This window comes from Drosophila obscura, unplaced genomic scaffold (genome assembly GCF_018151105.1).
Source record: "Drosophila obscura isolate BZ-5 IFL unplaced genomic scaffold, ASM1815110v1 contig_179, whole genome shotgun sequence".
NCBI classification, from domain to species: Eukaryota; Metazoa; Arthropoda; class Insecta; order Diptera; family Drosophilidae; genus Drosophila; species Drosophila obscura.
In genome coordinates, this window is record NW_024542766.1 from 2,957,452 (window position 1) to 2,983,278 (window position 25,827).

Consider the following 25,827-nt stretch of genomic DNA (forward strand, 5'->3'; position numbering starts at 1 on the left):
CATGCAAAAGAGGGACATTTTTGTTTAGCTTTTTCGATTAAACCTTAGTTTATAAACAAATGGGAGTTCATAAAATAAGCCAAATTGAATCAATTTTTATTAATCTATCTTATACAATTATATGTTCAGTTGTTGAAGTCCTAACCAGCTAGCAATATTAAATCGAATATCACAATTGATTAATATGAGTTTTCATCGGTATATTTAAGGTATATTATGTAAAATGGAAGGTATATTGGGGTATATTTTTGAGGGTCAGACGGTATATTTGGTCGAAAAATCCGCAGTCATACTGAACTACACAAGCCAGGCGAAAAAAGTGAAGAAAATTGTAAAATAATTACTGGATATTTGATTAAGAAGTTTGTACTTAATTTAAGTACGCACAGCTATACTCTGGCCAGGCGGATGGATGCTTAAAGTTGGTTACCTGCACGATTTTCTTGGTAAACAAAGCGTAACATAACCTAAATGTTTTTTTTCTCATACAGTCTGAAAACGGCGAGACGCAGGAAAAGGTAATAAAAACTACTTAAAAATGACCCAATATCTACCGCCGAATTTGCTGGCGTTATTCGCCGCACGGGATCCCATCCCGTTTATGCCGCCGGTGGATAAATTGCCACATGAAAAGAAATCCAGAGGCTACTTGGGAGTGGCCCACTTTATGACTGATTTCGAGGATCCCGAGGACACGCCGCTGCCCAAGACGGTGGAGACGCGCCAGGAGCGTCTGGAGCGAAGGCGTCGCGAAAAGGCCGAGCAGGTGGCCTACAAATTGGAGCGAGAAATCGCCCTGTGGGACCCCACCGAGATAAAGAACGCCACAGAGGATCCCTTTCGCACTCTGTTCATCGCACGCATCAATTACGACACATCCGAGTCGAAGCTGCGACGTGAGTTTGAGTTCTATGGCCCCATCAAGAAAATAGTCCTGATCCACGACCAGGAGTCAGGTAAACCCAAGGGCTATGCCTTCATCGAGTACGAGCACGAGCGCGACATGCACGCCGCCTACAAGCACGCCGATGGTAAGAAGATTGACAGCAAGCGTGTCCTGGTGGATGTGGAACGGGCTCGCACAGTCAAGGGCTGGCTGCCGCGTCGCCTGGGCGGAGGACTGGGCGGCACTCGGCGCGGTGGTAACGACGTGAACATCAAGCATTCTGGTCGCGAGGACAACGAGCGAGAACGCGAACGCTACCGCCTGGAACGTGAGCGCGAGGATCGCGAAGGAGCGGGCGGTCGCAGCAACAATGGCGTGGAGCCCAGAGCCGGGCCCGGAGCACGTCCTGCCTTTGGGGCAGACAGGCGTCGGTCTCGCTCTAGAGACCGCAGGGAACGGGAGCGTGATCGTGGACGCGTCGCCGTGGCTGGCAATCGTTCCCGCAGCCGGTCCCGTGAGCGCAGAAAACGTCGCGCCGGCAGCCGGGAGCGCTACGATGAGTTCGACCGCCGCGACAGGCGGGACAGGGAGCGTGAGCGGGATCGCGATCGTGACCGTGATCGTGAGAAGAGGAAGAAGCGTTCCAAGTCGCGTGAGCGCGAGTCGTCCAGGGAGCGACGCGAACGCAAGCGTGACCGTAAGGACCGCGAACGCGGAGGAGCTGCCGGCGATGTTAAGGAACGCAAGCCCGATTTCCGTGAAATGGACATTATCAAGATCAAGGAGGAGCCCATCGACGATGGCTATCCATCGTTCGACTATCAGAACACGGCCATCAAGCGGGAGATTGAGGATGAGCACGAGGAGAAGTACCGTCCTCCGCCTGCTCATCACAACATGTTCAGTGTGCCGCCGCCGCCCATCATTGGACGCAATAATTCGAATGCAAATCCAGCTCCCAATCCCGACAATGGCCAGCAAAATGCCAACGAGCAGAGCTGGTGGCGTCAGTAGAGAGAGGATTCATCCCATTCATACCCAGACTCTTTCAAGTATGCCCCTCACGCTGACTATTTTCAGGCACAGTGATCCGGAGCTGGAGCTGGAACGGAAACGGAGGTTAATAATTGTAAAAAAAAATCAACCGTCTATTGGTTGTAACTATTTATTCAAATTTATTTGCAAATTCATGGCAAAAACCGATCCTGGTTGGATTAATATTATTATTATTATCCATGGTTCCATTTTACACAACAATTTTACAGTACAGAGAGCGGAGCGACATTAGCACCGGCAGCAACAACAACAACAACAACAACAAAACACCCAATAACGATGCAAAAATCCAATCCACTAATGTGCATAGCTTAAAACATTTTAATTTATAAGTAACTCTTAACAAATTGATAATGAAAGAAAAAGTAAGTAAAAATAAAGCTAGCCCTACATGTGTTTGTTTCCCCACCTTTGGTAAGGGGGTTCAAGACGGAACTGGAATTCGGATTGAGTTCTCGGCTGACTGCAGTCTGCGGTGTTTTGTTGGTATACAATCAATCCCATGGTGGTTCCTGGGACACACACACTTAACTCTTATTCTTATACTCGTAAAACAAACAAACAAACAAACAAAAAAAAAACCCCCAAAAAACCTCTTGTACCTTTTGCACTAACCCGTGCCTTTTATTTTCTCTTATCTTTTTGCAGTTTTCAATATTGAAAATCTGAACAATGTGAAAACAAAAGCATAAGTATAATTATAAACGCAAAGAACACGCGGGAATTAGTTCCGTTTTTGGTCCGTTTACCACTCAAATAGAAAAAGTCTTACATAAATCAGGTAATTTAGTTTATGCACAAAACCCACTAATCAATGCGTTTACCGTTCTAGGACGACACTAGAAACGATAGCCTCTCCTCCTGTCCTGTTCGGGTTGAGTTCTGTGGTGCTTCCGTAAGTTACTAATAAATCGGGCCCATCTATTTTCTGACTGTAAGTTCTGTCCGGGTAAGAATCCAACAAGACGAGAGTGTGTGAGTCTTGAGGTTTGTGAGTCGAGTTTTCCTTTGTTTGGTACACATTTGGAAATGCTTTAATGGTGGAATGATGCAATCTACATATTAAACTATGTTTGTAATCAATTTACAATTTCGATCGTTTCATGTACGTTTGGCTGGTTCTGAATCGTACTGAAGAGGAGCTAGAGCAGCGGATAGAAAATAATACAGCAAACAGCACAAAAGGTTTGACTCCTTGGTAACTGGTAAAAACAATGCTATAAGAGGGCTGGGCTCCGACAATCATAAGTAAAGCAATTCCTTTTGGGGGAAAAATGTGATTCATTTTTTTTTGTATTTGCTTCAACACAGCAGCCTTTGCCAAATTTCGGTAGATCTACACAATCTAGGTAACTTTGCATTGAATAAATTTAATATATAAGTAGGCCTTGTCGAATAGCCAGAGTCAAATGGTATTTGTTAACCAGCATTTGGTCAGTTAATAAAATTAATTCAACTGAAGCGGATCAAAAAAAAAAGTCTTTCTCTCTTGGAAAAATAAAAAACAAAACACGCGTGGCAAAAAAAAAGTTTTTTTGAGCTAATTTTTGGTAAAAAAAAAAAATAAAAAAAAATTTTGAATTCGAGTGTGTTTTTCAAAAATAATTGTAATTCACGATAGTTCGCGGTTGCAGTTATCGATAAGAACTCTAGTTTGAAATCACGCGTGGCGTTTTTCTGAAATATCGCTAATTGCACAGTTGCATTTTCAATTTAATTTACCAAGTTTGAGCGCGGTGAGTAGAAAACGGTATTATATTAGCGCAACTACATGAAAAGAAATTCAGAAACTACATTGATGTTTCAAACAAATTTAAATTAACATAACTATGTGAAATTATACGGATGCATTTTGGACCTATCGCTACATTTTTGCGATTGTTTTAAGCAAATCCAAAATATTAATTAGAAACTAAATAATTTACAAAAATGCGGTAGAAAACATAAAACAATATAATTTAGAAACATCAACGCAGTGGTTGCATTTAAAATTAACTAAAATAATTATTTTCTGCAATAATCGATAACAAAAATCAACCCTGTCGCTGTGTAGCGTCTCTGGTAATTTTTAGGCCTTTCTTGTGTGCGAATCTGGGGACACACTGAATACAACCATTTTTTGGCGTGTGTGTAGAAGAAGGAAGCCGCAGCGAAAAATTTTGCATTAAAACCCAAAAAGACCAGCAAAACGGTAAGAACGCAAGATAAATGTAATTGCAATACTCGTTTTGAGGTTGCAAGCAAGCCGCGCATAAAGTGTGTGATATTAAATAACTAATTTGTGTGTTCTTTGCAACTTTTTCTTGTACAGCACGCCGGCATCATATTTTTCTTCTTTCGTCAAGCGCTCAGAAACCGAACGAAAAAAACATGTCTGACGAAAAGAAAGGTGGAGAGACTGAACACATCAACTTGAAGGTGTTAGGACAGGACAATGCTGTGGTCCAATTTAAAATTAAAAAACACACTCCGCTGCGCAAGTTGATGAACGCCTACTGTGACAGGGCTGGCCTGTCCATGCAGGTCGTCCGCTTCCGATTCGATGGCCAGCCTATAAACGAGAACGACACCCCCACATCCCTAGAGATGGAAGAAGGGGACACCATCGAGGTGTACCAGCAGCAGACCGGCGGTTTCTATTAAACCCATTAGTTAAGTTAGTTTTCATTTCACAAAACAAACCAACAACAACAAACCACAAGCAGAAGCAGTAAGCATAAAATAAAGAAGAAACAAGAGCAGATGAACTCTGTACACAGAACATAATAACGCAGATGAAAATGTATGGCATACAGAAAGGAAAAATAAACATTTTATAAACTATGTAAACCTCCATTGACTGCTGTTGCATGATCTTATTTTCTTGGGGTAGAATTCTTGGCATTTGTTTAAACGGCTTGGGTTGCCGTCGACTAGACATGAGGAATATTGCCGGTGGCGCGAATTTCCCGCTTTACGCGCGTGTAAAGACACACGCATACACACACAAGCACAGTCTGAGTTGTTGTTCAGGGGGGAAATGAGCAAGTGTGCGTGAGGGCAGGGCTGTAGGTGTGCAAGCGTATGCCTGTATTGCCTATGCGTGTAAATGGGTATACATACAAAATCGCGCTGAACCGAACGCTCCATTTGCTGGAGAAATATGCACGTTGCATGGCCATTGGTGGTATAACCTTAAAATTGTTTAGATGACGTCATTTTACCGAATTTTCTAGATAATATTGAACAGCCGGACATAACCCTAAAAAGTCCACCATCTTGAAATTTGAGTGCAGATGCATGTGTGTATGTTGCTTGTGCATCAGTGTTGGTGAAATCTACAGCAGATGTAGATGTGTGTGTACACCAAGAATTATTATTTTTTCAATTTACAAAATGATGTACAGTCGCGACAAAACATTTTCAAGCGTAGATACACATACAATTGCATACATGTATGTATGTATGTATGTGTGTGCATATGTATGTACATGCAAATGCATTATCTAGATTCTTCCAGAATACTTATTTATGTATTTATGTGGATATATGGATTCTAGATCATATTAATCAGATTTGTATCAACACTAAGGCTTCACCGTTAGTTAAATCTTTATCACTTCAAACTTAATTATGTAAAACGTAAAAATTTGGTTCATATTTATTTTTAACAATGTAATTATGTTTTTTTATGTATTGCTTTTTGAAAGGCACCATTTCCCCACTTAAAAATTAACTCATGTCATGGGTTAGACCCAATCTTTTGGGTTCTTCAGAACCTTCATCAGCTCACCCTCCTTGGACTTGGGCCTGGGCTCGTGCATATACTCCCAGCGAGCATGTAGGGGCAGTGACATCAAAATGCTCTCATAACGCGCACCGGGCGTGTACAGGCCGAACTTGGTGCCGCGATCGTAGATGAGGTTGAACTCCACATAGCGGCCGCGGCGAAGTAGCTGCCACTCCCGCTCATTGTTGCCATATTCGCGGTTCTTGTGCTTCCGCACGAGGGGCATATAGGACGGGATGACGGCCTTGGCACAGCCGGTCACAAAACTGAAGGCATCCTCTTGGTTGGGGGAATCGATGTCGTCAAAGAAGATGCCGCCAATGCCACGACTCTCGCTCCTGTGCTTGATGCGGAAGTAGTCATCGCACCACTTCTTGAACTTGGGATAGTAGGAGGCGTCGTGTTCGTCGCAGGCAGACTTCAGAGTCTGGTGGAAGTGACGGGCGTCCTTCTCGTCTAGATAGTACGGTGTGAGGTCTGTGCCGCCACCGAACCACCATTGCTTTTTGCCATCTGGTGTCTCCACCTCAAAGTAGCGGTAGTTGAAATGGATAGTCGGGATGTGTGGATTGCGTGGATGGATCACAGCACTCACACCGCTGGCAAAGAAGGGTAGCTTGGCGCCCTCCGTCAGGTTTTTGCCGCGGGAGCGCATTTGTTGCACTGCATCCGGTGGCAGCCAGCCCGTGACCACGGAGATGTTGACGCCCGCCTTCTCGAAGACATCGCCATCCTGTATGACGCATGTAATGCCGCCGCCACCCTCCTTGCGCTGCCAACGGTCCACCTGAAACTTCTTGCCACACATCTCCTCCGACTCCAGGGCGCGGCAGAACTCCGCCTGAATCTCCATAATCATCAGCTCCATTCTGTGCCGCATATTGGCCTTGTCCCCCAGAAGGACAGCGGCATCTGTTATTGGCTCGGCCATGAACCTGGACGTGTCCAGATTTCTCTTGACCTTTGCGTTTTCGGCCTCCGCCTGTGCGTACGTGACCGATGAAAAGGCGGACAGGCCCAGCCCTGTGCCCAGCAGAAAGCCGCGGAAATGCTGGCTCCTGGTCCGTCGGCCGAGCTGAAACACGCCCAACGACACCAGAGACATCGTGTGCCGTATTACGTTCATGTTGCTCAAGAGCCTACTTGAAAATTTTAGTGAAAAATTTGTCACTCTGAAACTGCAATTTGTTTATCTTTTTTTCACCGGCATTTGAAGGTTGCATTTGCACTCGATGTATCGATAGCTAAAAGTAAGCCTCCAGCCCTGGTCTCCCACCAAAATATTTTTAACAAATATTGTGCGCTTGTTTTGTTTAAATAATGCTTTGCAGTTTAAAATGAGCTTGAAATATTACAACAAAGCAACCTTATCATTTACAGTTGGATTCACTTGTGTTTAATTAATATTTACGAAAGCAAGGCGTCGAATTCAAAAATACCGACCGCCACATAGCGTCTTTCGATACCAGCGCGTCAACAGGGAAACATTTAAACTTCGCTGGGCACTTGGCATTATAAATTAAATTAAAGAAAGGTATGTTAATTGTTAAGAACAAAAACCAAATACGTTAAACTATAGGCGCTTTGAGTTTACTTGTAACGTTTACACTGGATACGTCCCCGTTTTGTGCACCAAGGACGCTACGCTGGCACACACGCACGCACACAAACAACAAAACAGGCTAAAGAATGTCTGGTCTAAACAAATTTCAAGACAGCGAGGCTTGGCGTCAGAAACTGCGTGATCACCTTCTGGCCGATCGGTAAATACCAGACTAAATCCCCCTTACCATTGGATAGTGCTAGTGTTATGCTTATTATTTGATAAAATTACAATTAGAATTATTATTTTTTCGAATGTTTGCATGTAAAGGTAAAAAACAAACATCCCCTGCAACCATATAGACATAGTAAACTTTGAATTGTTAGAGTAGCATTGCGTATATAGCATTCTGGTTTGTAACAAGTTTCAACTTTTCAGAGCACCACCTCAAAAGTTAACAAACATGGAATCTAAGGAACAGCGCTACAGCCTGGACATTGATGACGATCTGAAGAAATTGCTGGAGGCCAGGAAGAAAAAGCAGGAGCAGAAGCAGACGCAGAATCAGGCGGAAGCTGAAGCCACGTTCAATATGTGTGAAGATACCATGTACGAATCCATGGCCACTGCACAAGCTGAAGGTCATGGGGATGAGAGTTTCGATGTCTTTGAGCGCATGTGTGATAAGACGGTATCCGATCCTGATAGCACCTTGTTTCAGTACATGCACAGTGAGGATAAAAGTCATATGCTAGCCATGGCCAAGGAGAATAGTGGCATTCGTGATCTCAGCGGGGAAGACTGTGAGTACAAAAGTACAAAGCCCCATGCCATTAGGTATTCTATTCATATTGTGGTTTTTTTTTGTAGCTTCACAGAAGGAGATTGAGTTCTTGCGTCGCATGTTGGAACAGATCGGCGCTGAGGATCACTTGGAAAACGAGAGTCCGCTCAAGGGTGTGGAATGCACACAGCTTGAGGATGTTGAGGCGCCCTCACGTTTTTGGGATAACGACCAGACGCTGGCCGGCAGTGAGGACTCCAATCCAGAGCCGAGGGCCAAGAAGAATTTCTCGCCCGTTAAGATGGTGGGTCTGCTGCGTCCCTCCACCATAATCGAGGCCAATGAGCTGGAATCGGATGTGTCGTCAAACACGAGCAGCTTCCAGAGTGCCCAAACACTGAAGACAAATGCTTCGAGTAGCTATGAAACGGCCACAGAGTCTAGTGCCATTGATGGAACCCTTCTGAACGTCGATGATCTTTTTTATGCGGCAATTGAGAAAGCCAAGCCGCTAAACATGTCCAAGGAAGAGGAGCTGGAGCTGCTGGGTGATTTGCACTCCAGCCTAATAGAGCTGGCGTCACCCTCCAAAAGTGATGAAGATTCTGATGATGTTGAGAATACAATAATTGAATTATCGTCCGACGAGGAGGAGCACGCTTCAAGCGATAAGGCCACTACTTTTGATATTAAGGAAGAGGCATGCACGGATGAGGCAGGCGAGAACAAGGAGAACTCCTTGCATTTCAATGATACCATCGAGGAAATGCAGTACATGATGCAAAAGGGCATGGAGTACATGGCTGCCGCTGCTCCAGTTCCAGTTTCAGCTCCAGTAGCCACCGTTGCCAAGCCCAAGAGTCCACTGCTACAAAAACAGAACACATTTGTTATGTCGCCCAAGCGTATGCCCAAGTCTGCTGCCGCCGAATTTCTGCAACCCACTTTGCCTCTGCGAGCCAGCAACAAGCCGCAAAATGTGAAGCAGTCGCCGAGCAAAAGCAAAATCCCGTCTCGCTATGACATTAATATGGATCTGCCAAAGACCACGTTCTTTGGCACACCTTCGGGCATTCCGCAGCGTCGTCAGCGGCAAATCAAGCAGCCCTATGGCGACATTATCAGTCCCATTCGCACCTACACGCACATGTCCGGCACGGCTCCGCTGATGAGTACCTTCCGTCAGACCAGCACAGATGTCTATAGCACTTTGGCCATCAGTGAACTGGAGCAGGAATCCCGTTTGTGCCACCGAATGCCGCCAGCCACCGCTGCCACTTCGGTGGGAAGCAGCCAAAAACTGGACATCGACTCCACAGCTCGAGTGCTGCCCAAAAAGGCGTACATATCTTCAGAGCTGCAGCACGTAAGTTGAGAAATGGAATTGAGATCGTTGATAGGTTCTGTAACCCCCGACATACATTTGGCAGGTGATCGATGAACGCACTCCCATACCGATGCCGAGTGTGCAGAAAATACAAAAGTATTTGAATACGGCCGTGGAGCCCAAAGTCTTTCGTCACGATGGTAAAATGAAGATGCCTGGTGATGCTGCCGCCGTATCGCACATTCCACGCCGTGCCAATCAAAGCTTGGCCGATCTGTCGCTCGCCTCCGGCGACATCTCCATGTACACCCTTCGCGATGCTCAGAAATTTTCGAGCAAATAAGCAATTCCTGAACGTTGCATCAAAAATAAATGTATTGTATAACTATTTCTAGTAAATGCCATCGTTTGCCGTTTCTGGAGACCCAGATCAACATAACTACTGATTGACTGCAGCACCACCCTTCCAGGCGCGATTTACCTTGGACTCTGAGGGGCGGCCCAGCTCCGCGCAGATGTAGCGCCCAACTTGAATGAGTTTGTCGAGATTGACGCCTGTATTGAGGCCCAGGCCATGCAACATGTAGACCACATCCTCGGTGGCCGCATTGCCAGATGCTCCGCGGGCATAGGGGCATCCACCCAGACCCGAAACCGAGGAGTCCACCACGCGTATGCCGTATTCCAGCGAGGCCAAGATATTGGACAGAGCCTGGCCATAGGTGTCGTGGCAATGCACAGCCAGATTCTCCGCGGGCACCGCTCGTGTTACCTCGTCCAGCATTCGACGCATGCTGCCGGGTGTGCCCACGCCAATGGTGTCGCCCAAGGAGATCTCGTAGCAGCCCATTTCATGCAGAGCTTCGACTACTCTGACCACAGCACTGGGGGCAACGGCACCCTCGTAGGGGCAGCCGACTATTGTGGATACATAGCCGCGAACACGCACTCCATGCTTTTGGGCTGCTTTCAGAACGGGCCTGAATCGCTCGATTGCCTCGGCGGCTGTGCAGTTGACATTTTTCAGGGAAAATGCATCGGAAGCAGCTCCAAAGACGGCCACCTCTTTGGCGCCCGCTGCCAGTGCGCTCTCGAACCCTTTGAGATTGGGCGTGAGTACGGGGTAGCTGATCCCCGGCACTTTGCGTATGCCACGAAATACCTCTGCATTGTCTCCCATCTGTGGAACCCACTTCGCACTCACGAAACTTGTTGCTTCAATGGTGGACAGGCCGGTTGCGGACAGGCGATCGATCAGCTCGATTTTCGTTGCGGCTGGCAGCAGCTTGGCTTCATTTTGGAGTCCATCCCGGGGACCCACCTCCACAATCCGTACCTGGCTTGCTTGACTTGTGACCGCCGTGCGCTGTGTGTTATTGCAGGGTTAATATACGTATGGGTGTGATTTGTTTGGCTATGCTAATACCTTGGCAGTGAAGGAAGCCAGAGATCGGTATGTTGGGCGGAGAATTCGTGGAATTGGCATATTGCAAAAATTAAATGTTGTTACGTATTTTATGCCTCTTCTTTCCATTTGTCCACAGCTGTTTCTTATCAGCACGATCGATATGTGTTCTATCGAACACATCCCATCTCTAATGCACATGCATTTTGGTTTGTTTTGTTTTACTTGTTCGCGGGATTGAAATTCGTTCGAACTTGGCGGCTTTGAGGCTAATTCAGACTATAAATATTATCACTACAAATGGAAGAGTTGGATGATTCTGCCCCGGAGGATGAGAATGTGTTCCACTTTGAGTCCGAGCACCTGGCTCTCCGTGGCAACGAGTGCTATTCCAGCTTGTTGCGCACCATTGCAGTGCTGCAAGCCCAACGCATTCGTGTCCACCAGCAGATTGAGGAGCTAGAAGCGACTCGGAAAATGTACCTGAAAAATCCGCAGCTCTTGTTGGACAAGCTGAGCAGCAACGAACCGCTGATATCGGACAACTACATAGCCATAGCCCCTTTGCCAGAGCTACCCACATTGGTGGCAAAGGAGGGAGGCGGAGTGGACTTTAAGTTGCCCACAAGTCAAACGCCTTCGTACACTCCTCAATTGCCGCAGTCCGCCGAGACGGCGAACGACAGCAGCAGCGGACGGTCGGCTAAACACCACAACCGCCTGTGGACCAACGAGGAGCAGCGACATTTGGAGCAGCTGCTCATTAAGTATCCGCCGGAGGAAGTGGAAAGCCGACGCTTTGCGAAGATAGCCAAAGCCCTGGGCAATCGGACGACACAGCAGGTGTTTAGCCGCATCCAGAAGTACTTCCAGAAGCTGCACGAAGCTGGGATGCCTGTGCCCGGTCGCCTGCCGAAATATCGCCGACCAGCCCTGACGAAACCCAAGTTCAATATACGCCGATCAACGTTTTTTCCTGCCCAGAACATATCGCTGCAAATGCCCGAGGACGATATAACCCTGGACGAACTGCGAGGTCTGTCTCCTGCGGGTGCGTTGTCGCCAGCATCGCCACAAGTCAAGATGGAGCCGAAGGCCGAGACCGAAAGCCTGGACGGCGATCTGGATAAGGAGGCGACGCGTAAGGAGCAGCTGCGTCTGAAACTTCTGACGGCCGTGCTCGAGGAGAAGCAGCAAATCGAAGATGGCTACAATCCCGATCCGTTGGCGCCCAAGTGCGCCGAGTGTGAGGCGGCGTCTGTGACCAGGACCAACTGGCGCTGCGATAGCTGCTATTGCCATTTAAATTTATGCGGGGACTGCCTGGCCGGCCAGTTGATGGAGGAACGCTTCGAGCATCTGGGCCACGAGGTGGTTGTGGATCAGGATTCATAGCTTGCGTACAATTAATCAATTAATAACTATTTTAATAAGACAATTGAGAAAATGAATAAATGCGATGCAAAAACCAAATTAATTACGCAGCTGGGCAGCCGACTTGGGCAATGCCTGTATCCGCTGGCGTCGCTTGGCCTCGAACTCGGTCGCCAGCTGCCAGGTTTCCTTGTCCAGTGCATCCTTCCCACGGACAATGCCCAGAAGGCGTGAGAGCACCAGCAGGCCGTGCAGATCATCCGCATTGCTCTTGGCATTCGCCTTGCGCATATCCACAAAATCCTGTTGTATCATCTCCGTGTGCTCCTCGCTGACGTTAAACGGACTGATGCGTGCCCGGGTCAAAAACTTGCGAAACTGCTGCAGGCGTGCTGGCTGCAGGTAGTGATGGGCCGCCTTCAGAGATTCATCCAGCAGTTCCACGGCCTTGGCATCGGCGTTAATCGGCAGCACAAAGTCGCTCTGCAATGGAGATGAGAGTTTTGATATGTAGATTTAATCCCAAAATGGAATGCTGTATGCTGTACCGGTAGCATGCTGCGTCCTTCGCTCAGGACAAGCACCGGAATGTTCACATGATAGTCGATCTGATAGTACTGGAAATCGCACTTTAGCTCCTGGCTGTTGATCAGATGCGCCAAGTGCTGGACGGCATGGACGCCATTCGCTTCCAGTTTGCCCTGCTGCATGCACGTCTCGTCCAGCACCAGATGCGTGTGCGGTGCCAGCTGCAGCATGCCAGAGACCAGCTTGTTGGTCTCGTAATCCTTTCTGTTGGTGGCCAAGAAGTGGATAATCATAAATGTTAATAGTAGAAAAAAAAAAACCCAAGGCTATACTCACTTCGGGGCAAAGGCGGCCGTGTTCATTGTCTCCAGTGTCATGGGCAGGTAGTGGCTGGCCGGCAAAAGCAGCTCCAGCACTTGGTACAGCTTTGTGGTATACTGTGCGAGGGATTCCTTGGGCAAGTTGCAAATGTTTAAGGCGAACTTTCCAATGCTCTGCATCTCGGAGCGACTGTACACCGAGGAAATCAAATGGCAAAGCAAATACTCGGCCGCCATGTCGTCATCAAACAGGCAGAGCTTCAGGAGCATTCGTAGATCTTTGTGCACGCTGCTCTGTGATGGATCTTCGCTGGCACCAGCGTCCGCTGGCTGCTGCAGACTCTTGTCCAGCAGGGGATTGGCGTGCGGCAGCTGCTGAACTCCAAAGGCGTGCACGCGTGGTATGAGAAAGGGTGATGGATGTGTGGCCTGCAGCTCGCTTAAGCTATCAAAACCCTCCGTATCTATGCTGGCGGCATCCAGCGAAGGATCGACTGACAGGAAACCAACAAAGTCGACCAGCGAATTGAGTTTGTAGCTATCAAAGTCCTCGTACACCTTCACCATGCACGCCATGCTGGGTCGACTGGGCAGGGGCGAATTTATCAGATACTCAGAGCCGAGCACGGCGGGAGCAGCTGTCGCTGAGTCGCCGCCCGATGACGACTTGATTGGCTCCACACACTTCCGTTTGAGGGCAGTATCATTATCATCTTCAACTTCCATGGCTTCCTGGTCATCCAAGGTGCGCTTTTTGGCATTGTTTGGCGATTGCGTTTGGCAGACCAACTTTGGCTGTGGACTGCACTTGCCTTCGTGTTCCTTGGTCCAATCATTCAGGCCTGGCACTGACACCACAAACAGTGTACGCCGCTCGCCATGCACATTGCTCTCGGCATTGTAGTCGATCGCCTCGCCCGTGGCCAGCTTTAGGCAATCGTGGTATTTGCCGTGCTGCAGACGTTTGCTACCGTCTGAGGCCTTCACCTCATAGCGCTCCAAGTAGATTTCCGGATCCATCATGTCCTGAATCATGCCGCGGAAGCGCACCAAAGTCTGATCCTTCAGCTTATGCAGCGGCGTATAGTTTAGCAGCGGAATGTCATGCCAGGCGGCTGTATCCTTGAGGAACTCCTTTAGCTCGGTGGGGTCCCTCTGGCTGTAGTGTTCCAAGTCGTTGGAGTGGCTCGGCATGTCCATTGAACACGGCATTATAATTTATTTTGAAAAAATTCGCAAATAACAAAAAAAAACTCTGCAGCTGCTGCCGATAGCGCGCCAAAAGTGACAAGTATCGCTGAATTTATAGCGATGGGAGCCAGCAACCGATAGATAGCTAGCCAAACAGGGTCGTCCACACTAAAACGGATGTAGATGCGGATGTGAAGACATCCGCAAAACCTAGTTGATATACAAATTATGAGCAAGAAAAGCAATGTCTGGCAGTTTTTTCGCAAGGCCAACGTTGATGCGGTGGCCACATGCTGCCTGTGCAAAAGAGATTACTCCAGGAAAGGTCGAGGCACCACCTGCCTGAGGAATCATCTGAAGAGCAAACATCCTGCGGAATTCCGCAAACTGTCCGAAGACATCCGCTATTTGGTCAAGGAGGAAGTCACGGATACATTGACGCAGCAGCCAGTGAGTATTTGGATCGTTTTACCAAAGTTATTCCCCAATGAGAGATACAATTATATACCTGAAGATTTCTCCGGATCCCTTGGAAATGGGCAATGCAGATGAGCTGTTTGCGCGCTGTGACGAACAGTTGGCCCAAGTGTTTCTCTCTCCAAGGATCTCCTTCGACTTGATAGAAAGCCCCAGATTCATTAGCTTTGTGAAAGCTTTGAATTCTGACTATTTAATTAGGGCGAGGGGATATTATGAGAATATATTGTGCCACGGAATCCACAAAAGAGTCCAAACTCGGGTGGAGCAGAAGGTGGATCTGCTGGATGCCATCTCCCTGAGCAGCAGTCTGTGCTGGGCCAATAACGATGGCCTGCTTAGCCTGTCGTGTTTTGGTATCTCAAATGATTTCCAGGCTCAGCGATGCACGCTCAAATGCAAGGCCCTCAACTATGAGGACACCGACAGGGTGGCCTACTGCATTCAGAATTTGATCTTTGGTTTGGAAATGGAGCTGCCCCAGGAGAAGGTTCATTGCATTATCAGAGATGAGGCAACTGCTCTGGCCGGTGCACTTCCCGACTGCTGTGTCTCCCGCCTGCAAATGTGCGTGAGATTCGCCCTGCAAGAGAGCCAACTGCTTCAGAATCTCTCATCGAAGTGCAAGCAAATCGTTGATCACTTTGCGTCCTCCACGATGGCCCATGAGCATCTGAAATTCATTCAAGAGATACGCCTTAACCAAGAGCCCTGCTCAATGCTAGACAAAAGTCCCATAAAATGGAACTCCACCTTCGAGATGATGGGCCGTGTGCTCAAGATGAAGGAAGCGCTCTCGCTGTACGCCGAGGAGTATAGCCTGGTCGAAATCTATCCGGATGAATGGCTGGACATTGACTTGTGCAAGAAGGTAATGCAGCCTTGCGAGGAGATCATCAAAATGTGGAGCGATCCTTCGACAACAGCCTCTTCGGTGATTCCGCTTGTGGCTGCCCTGAGGGATTCCCTTCAAACTGATGTCCACAATTTTGGGTCCTCCGTGGTAATGTTTTGTGATTAAACAAATCTTATAAATTAATTAATATACTGATTGATATATTTTTACAGACCATTTGCAGCTTTGCCCGTAAACTGCTAGAAGAACTGGAAATGAAGTTCGCTGATATCAGCACAGATATCAAATATCTGGTGGCCACCTATTTGGATCCACGCTATAAGCAAGCCTTCTTCAACGAACGGGAAGAGCTGCTGGTGACCAACAAAGTGCTGCAGCAGCTAGCCAGCATCCGAGGAACTGACGAGGTTCAGCCTTCGTTGAAAAAAGTAAAATTATCCTCAGCGCATATTAAAAATGAATCAAAGATTGACACCATTTTGGATAGTATACTGGCCTCTGGCTCTGGCCATAATCAGACAGCCGCCACATGCCATGGAACTCAGTCGCAGCTGAAGAACCTCCTTTATCTATACAACTCCGAGCCGAGAATTGAGAGGAGCATGGATCCGTTGCTGTGGTGGAAAACAAACATCAAATACAGTCCCATGTACAGTATTGTCCGGCAGTTTCTTTCAGCTCCGGCAGCCAGTGCGTCCAACGTGGAATTGTTTGCCGAATCTACACATTTGTATAGAGATATGCAGGCGGGTCTGAGTACCGATAGTGTATCCAAAATATTGTTCATCAAGTCCAACTCTAAGGGCTCCTTCGACCACAGAGATTGATGAAGTTGTGAAGTTTTTTGTACTTTAATCTTAAAACTAAATGAATTCTTAGGTTGTATATTATTAGCCCCTGTAGTCGGGATCATTATGCTCCTCGTCATCTTCTTCCTCTTCGTCGTCTTCATCTGAATAAAAATGGAATTGTTTTATTTGTTTGCTGACATCAAATGAGAGATAATTGCCTTTCTTACCATGATCACGTCGCTTGCGCACGTAGGCCCGTCGTGTGGCAACCGGCGCCGTTTGATCCGTTTCGCCGTGCAGCAGGGAATTACGATACAGAACCAAGGGCTGCCATTCCTCTGCACGGCTCGATGGCATGCCCGGCGGTATGATCTTGTCCAGGAAACTCATAATCACCTTCTTGTCCTGCTTCAAGAGCTTGTAGTTGAACTCGTTGAGCACCTCCAGGAACAGCAGTCGTGTGGGTGCACGCACTGGATCGTCGGGCTGTTTGTTGGCCGCAAAATAGATGCCACCGCGATGGATGGCCGCCACCGGATCCCGATTCTTGAGCGCATCGAAGCCGAAAGTCAGCGCGAATCGCTTGGCCAACTCCTTCAGGTCGAGAAACTCTTGGGAACTCTTCGACACTGTGCCATCCTCGCTCTGCTCGAGCAGCGTCTTGAATACGGTGATTAAACTGAGGAGCAGCGTCATGGCAAAGTTGACTTTGTTGATCTCCCGCGCTTTGCCCAGCGTGGCCTTGATTATGTCGCCATAATCATTGTAGCACTGAAAGAGAAATAATTCTGGTAAGCATACAGCTAACAGCAGCAGCTAAGAGCGGCGTGTGGATGCCTCACCTTGACATAATATTTGAATATTGTGGCTGCCCGCATGGTGGGTATGATGTTGTAGACGACCAGCTTGCAGTAGCAGGCCAGAAAGTTGCGCTTCTTGTGCAATTCCTCGATGCGCGTCTCGTCCTGGACGGCATCTTGCTTCAACGAGAACACATAGTGCTGCACAAAGTTGTCCAATATGAGATGCTCATCCATGCGCGACTTGTACTCCAGGCTGCGTATATGCTCGATCTCGCTGCGACCCAATTGATCGGAGAAGATGATCAGCAGATCGCAAATGGATTGATAGGCCTGCGCAAGCAAACGGAATTAAAAATATGAATCCACCAATCATTATTGAATGATTTTGTACTGTACGCACCGCCTCTTGTATTTGCACTGTGGGTCCATCGCGGGTCAGCTCAAAGCAGGCGGACATGAAGCTATCCAAATTGCTGCGCAGCTCGGCCACCACATCGGCCACATTGAGCGCCTCACAATCATTCTCCACGTAGTAGAGGCCCCAGCTAATGGAGAAGTAGCACGCCTCAATGCAATAGGCCAGCGCCTCGTTGGGCAGGCAACGTTCGACATTTTCCTTGGACTGAGCCTCCTCCACGTCCTGGAACAGGGACTTGAACAAATCCCATGGATTGAGATTGTGCGACGAGTACAGAATGGAGAGAACCTTCAAAGCGATGGTTATGTTGTATATATCATCCTCGTTGGGTGTCTCCTCGCCTGGAAATAGAATTCAAATTGAAACACAGAAAGCTAGAATAGAAATCAGGCTGCAGCCTCACCCTGAATCAAATTGCGCCACTCTTCGATGACATCCTTGTACTTATTGACGGCGCTCTCGATAATGTTGGAGCGGGCAATGTTGCAGCGCGTGTAGGTGGCACTGCCTTCGGCACAGAGGCATTCCAGGGTCTTGGCGCATGTTTCCAGCACATCCCGGCCGGTGTGCATGCTCATTACCTGATTGATTTTATCAAGCAGTGCCTGCAGATTACCCTCCTGTCGATTCGTCGTATACAGGTTGAGATCAAAGTACTGGGGTACGGCCAAGAGATTGGCCAACTTTTCGCTATCAGCCTGATATTTCTCCAGCAAGGCGGGAAGCGTGACAATGAAATGCTCCGTCAGCTTGGACTTCTCGTCCTGTATGGCCTTGAGCTCTTTGGAGGTGAATGTGAATTTACGATTGCTAGCACGTCCCACGGGAACCTCGCCAGAGGCCGATTGCTTGACGCTGCTGACCATGATCTCAATGAGCGTTGACTCCTGCTTGTTGTCGAGGAGCTCCTCGTTGGGACCCGGCTCTTCCAGGAGCAGATCCGTCATACATTCCCAATCCCTGACCATCTCGTTGCTGTCGATGAAGGAGTCGACCAGGTAGGCGCCGTGTTCGTGCAGCTCGGATTCAATGAAAAACTGAACCAAATCTCGCACCAATGGAGTATTTGGCAGGCGTACCTTGCCTCGTTTCGTCTTGTTCTCCTCCATATCGTTGGTCAGATGAAATAGGCGAACATTTAGGAACTCGGCTGCTGCCTGGGCCACGCCACGATGCGACGAATAGACCAGCTCGTACACAATCTCACAATCCTTGTCGGCCAAGATCTCTGGGTGAATTCTATCAAATATATATATGTTAATTATTATAGTGCATAATGGATTATATATTTATGCATAAAAACTTACTTTAAAATACTTATGACCAGCTTGACGGCATGAACGGACACTTCGAACTCCTTGTCCAGCGTCATGGCCACAATACGATCCTTAAACTTCGAGGTGAAGAGTTCCAGTTTGCCTTTGAGCTCTTCCTTTTCGTATAGCGGCAGCAGCGACTGCAGACAGCGCAGCCGCACCTCGCCAATCTTATCGTGCAGCGTCCAGCCAATGTATTTCAAGTATGAATCGTCCAGGAAGTTTTGCGGATAGTTCTCCATCCAGATGCCAATCTCAGCCATGCAAATGGCCCGAATATCTGGCAGACTATCCCTGTAGCGGTGCACAAACACAGACTTGAACATGTAGGTCAGCATGCTCTTGATTTCGTCCATGTTCTCCTCCAACTCGGAGCGTTTTGTCATCAGGGAATCCAAGCGATCGGAGGCGCGACGATCGCGTGACTAAAAGGGAAGTTTATTGAAGGAATTCCATTTGATAAGAATGAGAATGTGTGTGCCCCTCACCTTTACACGCTCAGCCTCAAACTGTTTGGCAGCATTATCGAAATTATTCGAGACGAGCAGAGCCACATCGACCAAAGCAGTCATCAGCTTCATGGCTGCCAAGGTGGCTGTGTGCCTAAAGGCACGCACTTGCGAATCGGACAAACCCGTGAGCAGAGAAATAACATTGTCCATCAGGAACTGGTCGTAGATGATGGAGTACTGGCATTGCTTGACGAGCGTTTGCACAAAATCACAAAAATGATTTTTGAACTTTTTCCACTGGGTACCGGTCATGATTAAGGGATATTCACCGCTTTCCTACAAATAAATTGATTGATTGTTAAATTTTAGTTGTGGTTATTGCGCGCCAAATGGATTACCTCGTCAAACTCCTCAGTCATTCGTCGAATGATTGCTGTGTGATCCACTGGATATTGTATATCCTCCGATATCTTGCCCTTGCAGCCGCTGGCATTTATAAAGAACTGCATCAGAGCGACCAGCGCCGTCTCTCGATTTGTCTTGTATTGCTCGATCCATTGGTCAACAATGTTCTGGAATAGAGAGCTATAATAATTAAAGATTCAATTGAAATTAAAATGTCGTACCGCTATGGGACTCTTGGAGTGTCGCACGATATAGTACAAGCTGTTCTCGTCTGTGGTTATCTCCCGTTCGTTGTCAATCCGCTCGTGGTGGGCTCTTTCCGCGGGCTCCTTGCGTGGCCTCTCGACGCGTTCCTTGCGCTCGGCTGGCGGCTTTCGGACAGCTGGTGTCTTCCGCTTTCGCGCTATTGGCGCGAAAAACTCATCCTCGTCGTCATCGATGATTGGAGGCTTGTCCCGTACACCGCCACGAGCCCGCAACCTGGTCATACGCTTGGTGGGACTGTCTGCATCGGAAGTGCTTTCATTTAAAGCATCGCTGTATTAAATTAAACAAATTCGTTTTTAGACAAACAGTAGGCCAGGTGTGTGAGAAATTTGACGGACCTGTGGAGTTCCTCGTACTCTGGAGGCGGATCATCCATCCGAATGCGCTTTCCACCGCGACGCGCCATCATTATTTGATTAAGTATTTATTTTTTCGCCAGTAGCTTTAATTTGTTTAATAAACACAAGTTTTATAAATTTTCAGCCAAAGCGTCCAAAACAAGAGGTGGGAGGAATGCAGGCATGCATTGCTAAATATATCGATTGGTGGAAGCGTTTATATCGATATAAGCGGCGAGTATAAGAAGAGGAATGACAACTAGAGAGAAACATCGCTGAAACAAAGAGAGATATGAGAGAGCGGCGAGTACAAGAAGAATGACAACCAGAGCAAAACATCACTGAAACAAAGAGAGAGATATGAGAGAGGGAAGCGTTAAATAATTTATTAAATGTTAACAAAATGTTAAAGAGGAGCGCATAGAAAGGCATTGTTAAAAAGTTGTTAAAATTTAAATTTAATGTTAACTATTATGTTAAATGGAATGTTAGCAAAATGTTAAAGAGGCTTCTATTCAGCTGCAGCTTATGAAAAGCGGATAGAAAGGCGCTGTTAAAAAGCTGTTAAAATTTAAATTTTATGTTAATTATTATGTTAAATTCAATTATGTTAAACGAAATGTTAATGTTACATTAATAGGCTGCTACTTACCTGCTACTTATGAGAAGCGCATAGAACGGCGCTGTAAGAACAAAAATATGATATATATTAATTAATATTAAATTAATTAATTAAATTAATTTAATTCTAATATAATTGTAACATTGCCGATGATTGTGAAAAACATCGATGCTGCGTACACCAAACATCGATGACACCATCGATGTTTCTTCTCCATCTCTAATGGCATCAAAATATTTTCGTAAATTTGCAACAAAAAACATAAATTGAATTAAAACAATGGCTGATTTCGGCGGGGACTCGGGTGCTCGTCTTAAGGGCGTCACCATTGTCAAGCCCATTGTGTACGGAAACATCGCGCGCTCTTTTGGCAAGAAGCGCGAGGAGGACGGACACACGCATCAGTGGAAGGTCTATCTGAAGCCCTACTTCAATGAGGATATGTCCATATACGTGAAAAAAGTGCATTTTAAGCTGCACGAGAGCTATGCGAACCCCAATCGCATTGTGGTCAAGCCCCCATACGAAGTGACCGAGACCGGCTGGGGTGAATTCGAGGTTGTTATAAAAATCTACTTCAATGATCAGACGGAGCGACCGGTGACCTGCTACCACATACTGAAGCTGTTTCAATCGCCCGTCGTTGATGGCGAGCTGACTTCCACCACCACAATGGACACCAAGAAGGGCCTTGTATCGGAGTCGTATGAGGAAATCGTTTTCCAGGAGCCCACACATGTCATGCAGCATTACCTGATGCTCTCGGAACAGAGTTCCAATGGACTGCTTAGCCACGACACTGACTGTAAGTACTGTCTACTTGCCGCTTGTCTATAAATACTAAATTTACTGGTTTATTTCAGTTGATGAAAAGAAGACTAAAACGTTGGACAACATTGTCAATGTAAAGAAGAAGGTGAAGGGAGAGATTCTAACACTAAAGGACAAACTGAAGCTGGCACGGGAAACTATCTCGAAATTTAAGGCGGAATTGGCCAAGGTGCAAAAGACACCTGCGTAATACCTGCATCTCCAGGCGACAATGTTGCTGCTGAGACAGTTTTGGGGGGCAATCTCAAGGGCATTAATTGAGGATCTATTAATATGAGGGAAAAGTACCGGGAGCATCTACGGCAAATGAGTGCACTGCTCTGCTCTTTCGTCCTACTTTTTATTAGTAATTATGGAAATGTAATTTGTAATTAATAAATTGATTGTAAGTTCGAGCATTGACTTTTTGGTATATGTTATTTGATTTGTTCGGGGGCTGTGCTCGAAACGTGAGGAAGAAGAATTTTGAAATTCTGGTGGCAAACTGCAAGCAGCTGGAACGTTTGATCCCTAACAATGAGATCATCAAATCAACGATGCCCTATGAGCTGTTATGCCGATTACCCAGGCTGCAACTAATTCCGACGTTTTACAAATTTTCGCGCGGAGTTGTTCTGGAACAATCGAACAATCGAATGCAATCGAACTATCGCGCTTCCAGCATCATCGCAGAGAGAATAATAAAATGCTATTGTTTATTTGACTTGTTGAGTGCATGTGCATGTCGGTGGCTTTGCTGAATGCTGAATTAAAAGACAATGATTTTATGGCTCGAATGTCGGGTCGTTAACGTATAATGTGCATAAACAGCGTACACATGGAAATGGATACATACAGATACATATAAAACGAATGGTGATGCGTGATTCTCGAGAGTGAAAATTATTAACTGCGCAAACGCAAACGCGTTTTTCAAGCCACCAAAACATACGAAATACAGTGAGTGTTATAGATTTGAATTAGACAGTGGCTATATATTTTTGGGTATACCTTACCATTTTGCAGTCCCCCTCAATGTCGTCGCTGACGTCGTCGCTTCTGCTTTTTTCGCTGCTGACGTCGTCGAGCCTGGAAGCAATTCCGGTTTTACAGCCATCATTCCCTCCTTCGTCGCCATCGCCCTCGCCAGGCGTGCGAATTCTTCGCGCACCCGAATCAATTGTGGCGCCCCTTGGAGATGAGGTGGTGTTCGAGTGCGAGACCAGTTTGCAGCCAGAGGGATTCGAGTGGAGCTATCGCCGCTGGCCGAATGCCGCAAATTCCAATGGATCCATGGGAGCCAGCCGATTTAAATACCTGAAATCGGGCAATGCCAAGCTGAATGTAACCCAAGAGTCCGCCATTTCCCGTCTGCGTGTCCTTGTGCGGCCAGACACTGTCGGCGAGTATCGGTGCATTGGTTGGTTTGGTCCTCTGGTGGTAACCTCCACCACGGCCAGGCTAGAGTTGGCCAGCACCAGCCTCAAGGGTCGGCAGGAGACCCACCAGCAGTGGCGTGTGGCCCCGGGAAACTCTGTCTTGTGGCCATGTGGTCAGCAAGTGCACTCCAATCCCTCAGCCAGCTGGTCCTATTATCGAAATGGAGTGGAAATCAAGCCAGAATTGGCTGCCACCAATGGAAATTTGTTTCTGACAAATGTCTCGACCGCCTCCGCGGGAAAGTACACCTGCCAGGCCACCAATCCGGCATCTGGAGCTCGTATAGAGATTCCCAGCTCCATGGAACTGGAGGTATGGCCCGGGCGAGGATCTCAGAATAAGGCACCCCATTTGCTGACTGGTCAGCCATCATCCCAGGCCGTAACCATACGGGAAGGAAGTACCCTGCTGCTGCTATGTCCCGGTGTGGGCTCGCCGCCGCCCACTGCCGTGTGGAGCAGTCCGGATGTGGTCGAGGCGATACACAACAAACGCACCAGCGTGCTCAACCATGGCCTCGAGATATCCAATGTCCAAGCGCACGACACTGGCACCTACATTTGCTACCTGGACAATGGCGTGCGCCCAACGCTCGAGCATTTTATCAATGTCACCGTGGAGGTGCCGCCTCGCATAACGCGTCCCCCGTGGGCCGAACTTACCAACGAGGGGGACCGCATGCAGCTGGAGTGCGAGGCCAGTGGAGTGCCAGCACCAGAGATCTACTGGCTGCTGAATGGAGAGAGCAGCATCCACGACAGCGAGGCTGAGCAGCTGGCCAATGGGTACCTGGTGCTGCAGAGCGTCCAGAAGCGTCACGCCGGCTATGTGCAGTGCATAGCCCGCAACAGGCTGGGCGAACAGAGTGCCGGTACGCTGCTGCAGGTGACTCCCAAGCCCCGGGAGACTGGCGGTAGTGTGGGCTCGGGCTCGGACTCCCATCGTTCAGCGAAGCCCATCAACCATGGCCAAAAGCCGACCAAGATGATCCCACCCTCGCCGCCAAATGTCACCCGACTGTCCGATGAATCGGTGATGCTGCGCTGGCACGTGCCGCGCAACGATGGCCTGCTCATCCACTTCTTCAAGGTGCAGTACCGAATGATCAGCGAGGGCAAGCGCAAAAACTGGCAGACGACCAACGATAATATACCCTATGGCAAGCCCAAATGGAACTCGGAGCTGGGCAAGAGCTTCACCGCATCGGTGACTGATTTGAAGCCACAGCGCACCTATCGCTTCCGCATCCTGGCCGTCTACTCGAACAACGACAATAAGGAGAGCAACACCTCGGCCAAGTTCTATCTGCAACCAGGGGCCGCCCTCGAACCGATGCCGGTGCCAGAGCTGCTGGAGATCGAGGAGTATTCGGAGACGGCTGTGGTGCTGCACTGGCGGCTGGACAGCGATGCCGATGAGCATCTAATCACGGGCTACTATGCCTACTATCGTCCCTCGTCGTCGGCCGGGGAATATTACAAGGCCACCATCGAGGGAGCGCATGCGAGGAGCTTCCAAATCGCCACCTTGGATGCCGCCACCATCTACGAGTTCAAGCTGCAGTCCTTTAGTGCCGTCTCCGCCTCCGACTTCAGCGCCCTCAAGCAGGGACGCACCCGGAAACTGAAGGCCAGCACCACGGAGGAGCCAACAATTCAGGGAGTCGGTGATCGGGACACAACCACGCCCAGCCACAACGAAACATTCAGCATGAGTCCCATGCTCACGGGCACGATCGGTGGCGGTGCCTTGCTGCTCATTCTGCTGGTTAGCGCCTTCCTGTGCCTGTGTCGACGCCGCAGCCCCCGTGGACGGGGACAAGCGCAGAACAAACCGCGCATGGCCGAGCTGCGGGAGGATTTTGTGCCGCTGGGCAGCTGCTCACCGAACAAACAGCGCCAGCGCACGCGGCACATTCACATTACCCTGAATCCCCTGGCGCAGCAGCAGCAACAGCAGCTGGACGAGAAGAACCCACCTGGCCTTGACACTGACAACGATATGACGTACTTTCAGCGACAACCCAGCTACGATTATGACCCGGGACTCCGGCGAATGTCCTCCTCCTCTCTACGTCGCTCTCAACGCACGCTGGAACGTGCTGGCGGTGGAAATTCCGGCGGCAACAACAATAATCTCAACCAGGCGTCCGAAGTTGGAACCACGGCGGATGGTCCCAGCAAGCCGGGACGAGTCATCCTGAAGCGACCGCGCCTCTCCAGCCGCTCGGAGAACCTCTCCTCCGGCAGCCTGAACAGCGTGGGCGTATAATCTCGTGATCTTTTTAGTCTGTACATCCCTATAGCCGATGTATCTAGCTATTCCTCTACCTCTGTTTTATCTCTGACTTCAAAATGACAAAAACCTTTACAGTTTGTACTTATACGCATACGACATAGTCTTAAGGTACTTAATTAGATTTTTATTAGATTTATGCATGCATGATCGTTTAAGAACATTGCATATTGAATGTCCACCGCTTCGTAAGTCTTCCAAATTTTGATATACGATCAAATTCTGTACTGATAGCTTCTTAATGATAATAAACGACAACTTCTTTTAAATGAGCGGGGCGTTCATTTTTATTTTTAAAAAGGGTTTTAAAAAAAAGGTTTCATTTAAATTTCGAAATTATTTCAAGTGCGAAGT

The 25,827-nt window shown here is 48.0% G+C and overlaps 11 protein-coding genes across 13 annotated transcripts; 7 read left to right on the top strand and 4 right to left on the bottom strand.

Annotated features, from left to right (window-relative positions):
- The first annotated feature begins 266 nt into the window (after positions 1 to 266).
- On the top strand, positions 267 to 2,512 carry LOC111071985 (U1 small nuclear ribonucleoprotein 70 kDa). The gene is made up of 2 exons (XM_022363557.2): positions 267 to 421; positions 492 to 2,512. Exon 2 carries the CDS (start codon positions 539 to 541, stop codon positions 1,898 to 1,900), a length of 1,362 nt encoding a protein of 453 aa, XP_022219249.2. The 5' UTR covers positions 267 to 421; positions 492 to 538; the 3' UTR covers positions 1,901 to 2,512.
- A 1,030-nt stretch (positions 2,513 to 3,542) lies between these two features.
- On the top strand, positions 3,543 to 4,771 carry LOC111071992 (small ubiquitin-related modifier 2). Its single transcript, XM_022363564.2, has 3 exons — positions 3,543 to 3,678; positions 3,996 to 4,133; positions 4,254 to 4,771. Exon 3 carries the CDS (start codon positions 4,313 to 4,315, stop codon positions 4,583 to 4,585), a length of 273 nt encoding a protein of 90 aa, XP_022219256.2. The 5' UTR covers positions 3,543 to 3,678; positions 3,996 to 4,133; positions 4,254 to 4,312; the 3' UTR covers positions 4,586 to 4,771.
- A 799-nt stretch (positions 4,772 to 5,570) lies between these two features.
- LOC111072050 (oxygen-dependent coproporphyrinogen-III oxidase) lies at positions 5,571 to 6,939 on the bottom strand. Its single transcript, XM_022363640.2, has one exon. The coding sequence runs from the start codon at positions 6,835 to 6,837 to the stop codon at positions 5,671 to 5,673; it is 1,167 nt and encodes a 388-aa protein (XP_022219332.1). The 5' UTR covers positions 6,838 to 6,939; the 3' UTR covers positions 5,571 to 5,670.
- Positions 6,940 to 7,041: 102 nt separating this feature from the next.
- LOC111072046 lies at positions 7,042 to 9,787 on the top strand. 3 transcript variants are annotated; one of them, XM_041592480.1, is made up of 5 exons: positions 7,042 to 7,245; positions 7,291 to 7,474; positions 7,693 to 8,057; positions 8,125 to 9,404; positions 9,469 to 9,787. In XM_041592480.1, exons 2-5 carry the CDS (start codon positions 7,401 to 7,403, stop codon positions 9,706 to 9,708), a joined length of 1,959 nt encoding a protein of 652 aa, XP_041448414.1. In that variant the 5' UTR covers positions 7,042 to 7,245; positions 7,291 to 7,400; the 3' UTR covers positions 9,709 to 9,787. The 3 variants fall into 3 exon arrangements, with proteins under 3 accessions (XP_041448414.1, XP_022219328.2, XP_022219329.2); XM_022363636.2 differs by having other exon boundaries at positions 7,349 to 7,474; XM_022363637.2 differs by lacking the exon at positions 7,291 to 7,474 and having other exon boundaries at positions 7,044 to 7,245; positions 9,469 to 9,786.
- On the bottom strand, positions 9,723 to 10,914 carry LOC111072052 (hydroxymethylglutaryl-CoA lyase, mitochondrial). Its single transcript, XM_022363643.2, has 2 exons — positions 10,792 to 10,914; positions 9,723 to 10,731 (listed from the first exon to the last, which is right to left on the bottom strand). The coding sequence occupies exons 1-2, from the start codon at positions 10,897 to 10,899 to the stop codon at positions 9,805 to 9,807; spliced, it is 1,035 nt and encodes a 344-aa protein (XP_022219335.2). The 5' UTR covers positions 10,900 to 10,914; the 3' UTR covers positions 9,723 to 9,804.
- A 60-nt stretch (positions 10,915 to 10,974) lies between these two features.
- Positions 10,975 to 12,243, top strand: LOC111072051 (ZZ-type zinc finger-containing protein 3). Its single transcript, XM_022363641.2, has one exon. The coding sequence runs from the start codon at positions 11,071 to 11,073 to the stop codon at positions 12,163 to 12,165; it is 1,095 nt and encodes a 364-aa protein (XP_022219333.2). The 5' UTR covers positions 10,975 to 11,070; the 3' UTR covers positions 12,166 to 12,243.
- LOC111072047 (mini-chromosome maintenance complex-binding protein) lies at positions 12,177 to 14,286 on the bottom strand. Its single transcript, XM_022363638.2, has 3 exons — positions 13,009 to 14,286; positions 12,693 to 12,936; positions 12,177 to 12,627 (listed from the first exon to the last, which is right to left on the bottom strand). Exons 1-3 carry the CDS (start codon positions 14,202 to 14,204, stop codon positions 12,244 to 12,246), a joined length of 1,824 nt encoding a protein of 607 aa, XP_022219330.2. The 5' UTR covers positions 14,205 to 14,286; the 3' UTR covers positions 12,177 to 12,243.
- LOC111072049 lies at positions 14,245 to 16,497 on the top strand. Its single transcript, XM_022363639.2, has 3 exons — positions 14,245 to 14,633; positions 14,698 to 15,663; positions 15,729 to 16,497. Exons 1-3 carry the CDS (start codon positions 14,412 to 14,414, stop codon positions 16,341 to 16,343), a joined length of 1,803 nt encoding a protein of 600 aa, XP_022219331.2. The 5' UTR covers positions 14,245 to 14,411; the 3' UTR covers positions 16,344 to 16,497.
- Positions 16,344 to 20,493, bottom strand: LOC111072045 (cohesin subunit SA-1). Its single transcript, XM_022363635.2, has 10 exons — positions 20,307 to 20,493; positions 19,923 to 20,238; positions 19,695 to 19,868; positions 19,333 to 19,632; positions 18,836 to 19,269; positions 17,932 to 18,767; positions 17,511 to 17,869; positions 17,150 to 17,440; positions 16,535 to 17,078; positions 16,344 to 16,468 (listed from the first exon to the last, which is right to left on the bottom strand). Exons 1-10 carry the CDS (start codon positions 20,375 to 20,377, stop codon positions 16,407 to 16,409), a joined length of 3,387 nt encoding a protein of 1,128 aa, XP_022219327.2. The 5' UTR covers positions 20,378 to 20,493; the 3' UTR covers positions 16,344 to 16,406.
- A 643-nt stretch (positions 20,494 to 21,136) lies between these two features.
- LOC111072005 (YEATS domain-containing protein 4) lies at positions 21,137 to 22,154 on the top strand. Its single transcript, XM_022363583.2, has 2 exons — positions 21,137 to 21,733; positions 21,792 to 22,154. Exons 1-2 carry the CDS (start codon positions 21,208 to 21,210, stop codon positions 21,947 to 21,949), a joined length of 684 nt encoding a protein of 227 aa, XP_022219275.1. The 5' UTR covers positions 21,137 to 21,207; the 3' UTR covers positions 21,950 to 22,154.
- Positions 22,155 to 22,426: 272 nt separating this feature from the next.
- Positions 22,427 to 25,742, top strand: LOC111072007 (interference hedgehog). The gene is made up of 2 exons (XM_022363584.2): positions 22,427 to 22,698; positions 22,765 to 25,742. Exon 2 carries the CDS (start codon positions 22,774 to 22,776, stop codon positions 25,447 to 25,449), a length of 2,676 nt encoding a protein of 891 aa, XP_022219276.2. The 5' UTR covers positions 22,427 to 22,698; positions 22,765 to 22,773; the 3' UTR covers positions 25,450 to 25,742.
- The last annotated feature ends 85 nt before the right edge of the window (positions 25,743 to 25,827 follow it).

Coding starts and splice junctions, on each gene's coding strand:
- LOC111071985 (XM_022363557.2), top strand. CDS start 539: ATGACCCAATATCTACCGCCGAATTTGCTGGCGTTATTCGCCGCACGG.
- LOC111071992 (XM_022363564.2), top strand. CDS start 4,313: ATGTCTGACGAAAAGAAAGGTGGAGAGACTGAACACATCAACTTGAAG.
- LOC111072050 (XM_022363640.2), bottom strand. CDS start 6,837: ATGAACGTAATACGGCACACGATGTCTCTGGTGTCGTTGGGCGTGTTT.
- LOC111072046 (XM_041592480.1), top strand. CDS start 7,401: ATGTCTGGTCTAAACAAATTTCAAGACAGCGAGGCTTGGCGTCAGAAA. Junction 8,058..8,124: donor TGATCTCAGCGGGGAAGACT/GTGAGTACAAAA, acceptor TTTTTTTTGTAG/CTTCACAGAAGGAGATTGAG. Junction 9,405..9,468: donor TATCTTCAGAGCTGCAGCAC/GTAAGTTGAGAA, acceptor TACATTTGGCAG/GTGATCGATGAACGCACTCC.
- LOC111072052 (XM_022363643.2), bottom strand. CDS start 10,899: ATGGAAAGAAGAGGCATAAAATACGTAACAACATTTAATTTTTGCAAT. Junction 10,732..10,791: donor TGGCTTCCTTCACTGCCAAG/GTATTAGCATAG, acceptor AATAACACACAG/CGCACGGCGGTCACAAGTCA.
- LOC111072051 (XM_022363641.2), top strand. CDS start 11,071: ATGGAAGAGTTGGATGATTCTGCCCCGGAGGATGAGAATGTGTTCCAC.
- LOC111072047 (XM_022363638.2), bottom strand. CDS start 14,204: ATGCCGTGTTCAATGGACATGCCGAGCCACTCCAACGACTTGGAACAC. Junction 12,937..13,008: donor ACGGCCGCCTTTGCCCCGAA/GTGAGTATAGCC, acceptor GGCCACCAACAG/AAAGGATTACGAGACCAACA. Junction 12,628..12,692: donor AAGGACGCAGCATGCTACCG/GTACAGCATACA, acceptor TCTCCATTGCAG/AGCGACTTTGTGCTGCCGAT.
- LOC111072049 (XM_022363639.2), top strand. CDS start 14,412: ATGAGCAAGAAAAGCAATGTCTGGCAGTTTTTTCGCAAGGCCAACGTT. Junction 14,634..14,697: donor ATACATTGACGCAGCAGCCA/GTGAGTATTTGG, acceptor ATATACCTGAAG/ATTTCTCCGGATCCCTTGGA. Junction 15,664..15,728: donor ACAATTTTGGGTCCTCCGTG/GTAATGTTTTGT, acceptor ATATTTTTACAG/ACCATTTGCAGCTTTGCCCG.
- LOC111072045 (XM_022363635.2), bottom strand. CDS start 20,377: ATGATGGCGCGTCGCGGTGGAAAGCGCATTCGGATGGATGATCCGCCT. Junction 17,441..17,510: donor CAGTGCAAATACAAGAGGCG/GTGCGTACAGTA, acceptor TTGCTTGCGCAG/GCCTATCAATCCATTTGCGA. Junction 16,469..16,534: donor GCGCAAGCGACGTGATCATG/GTAAGAAAGGCA, acceptor ATTTTTATTCAG/ATGAAGACGACGAAGAGGAA.
- LOC111072005 (XM_022363583.2), top strand. CDS start 21,208: ATGGCTGATTTCGGCGGGGACTCGGGTGCTCGTCTTAAGGGCGTCACC. Junction 21,734..21,791: donor GCTTAGCCACGACACTGACT/GTAAGTACTGTC, acceptor GGTTTATTTCAG/TTGATGAAAAGAAGACTAAA.
- LOC111072007 (XM_022363584.2), top strand. CDS start 22,774: ATGTCGTCGCTGACGTCGTCGCTTCTGCTTTTTTCGCTGCTGACGTCG.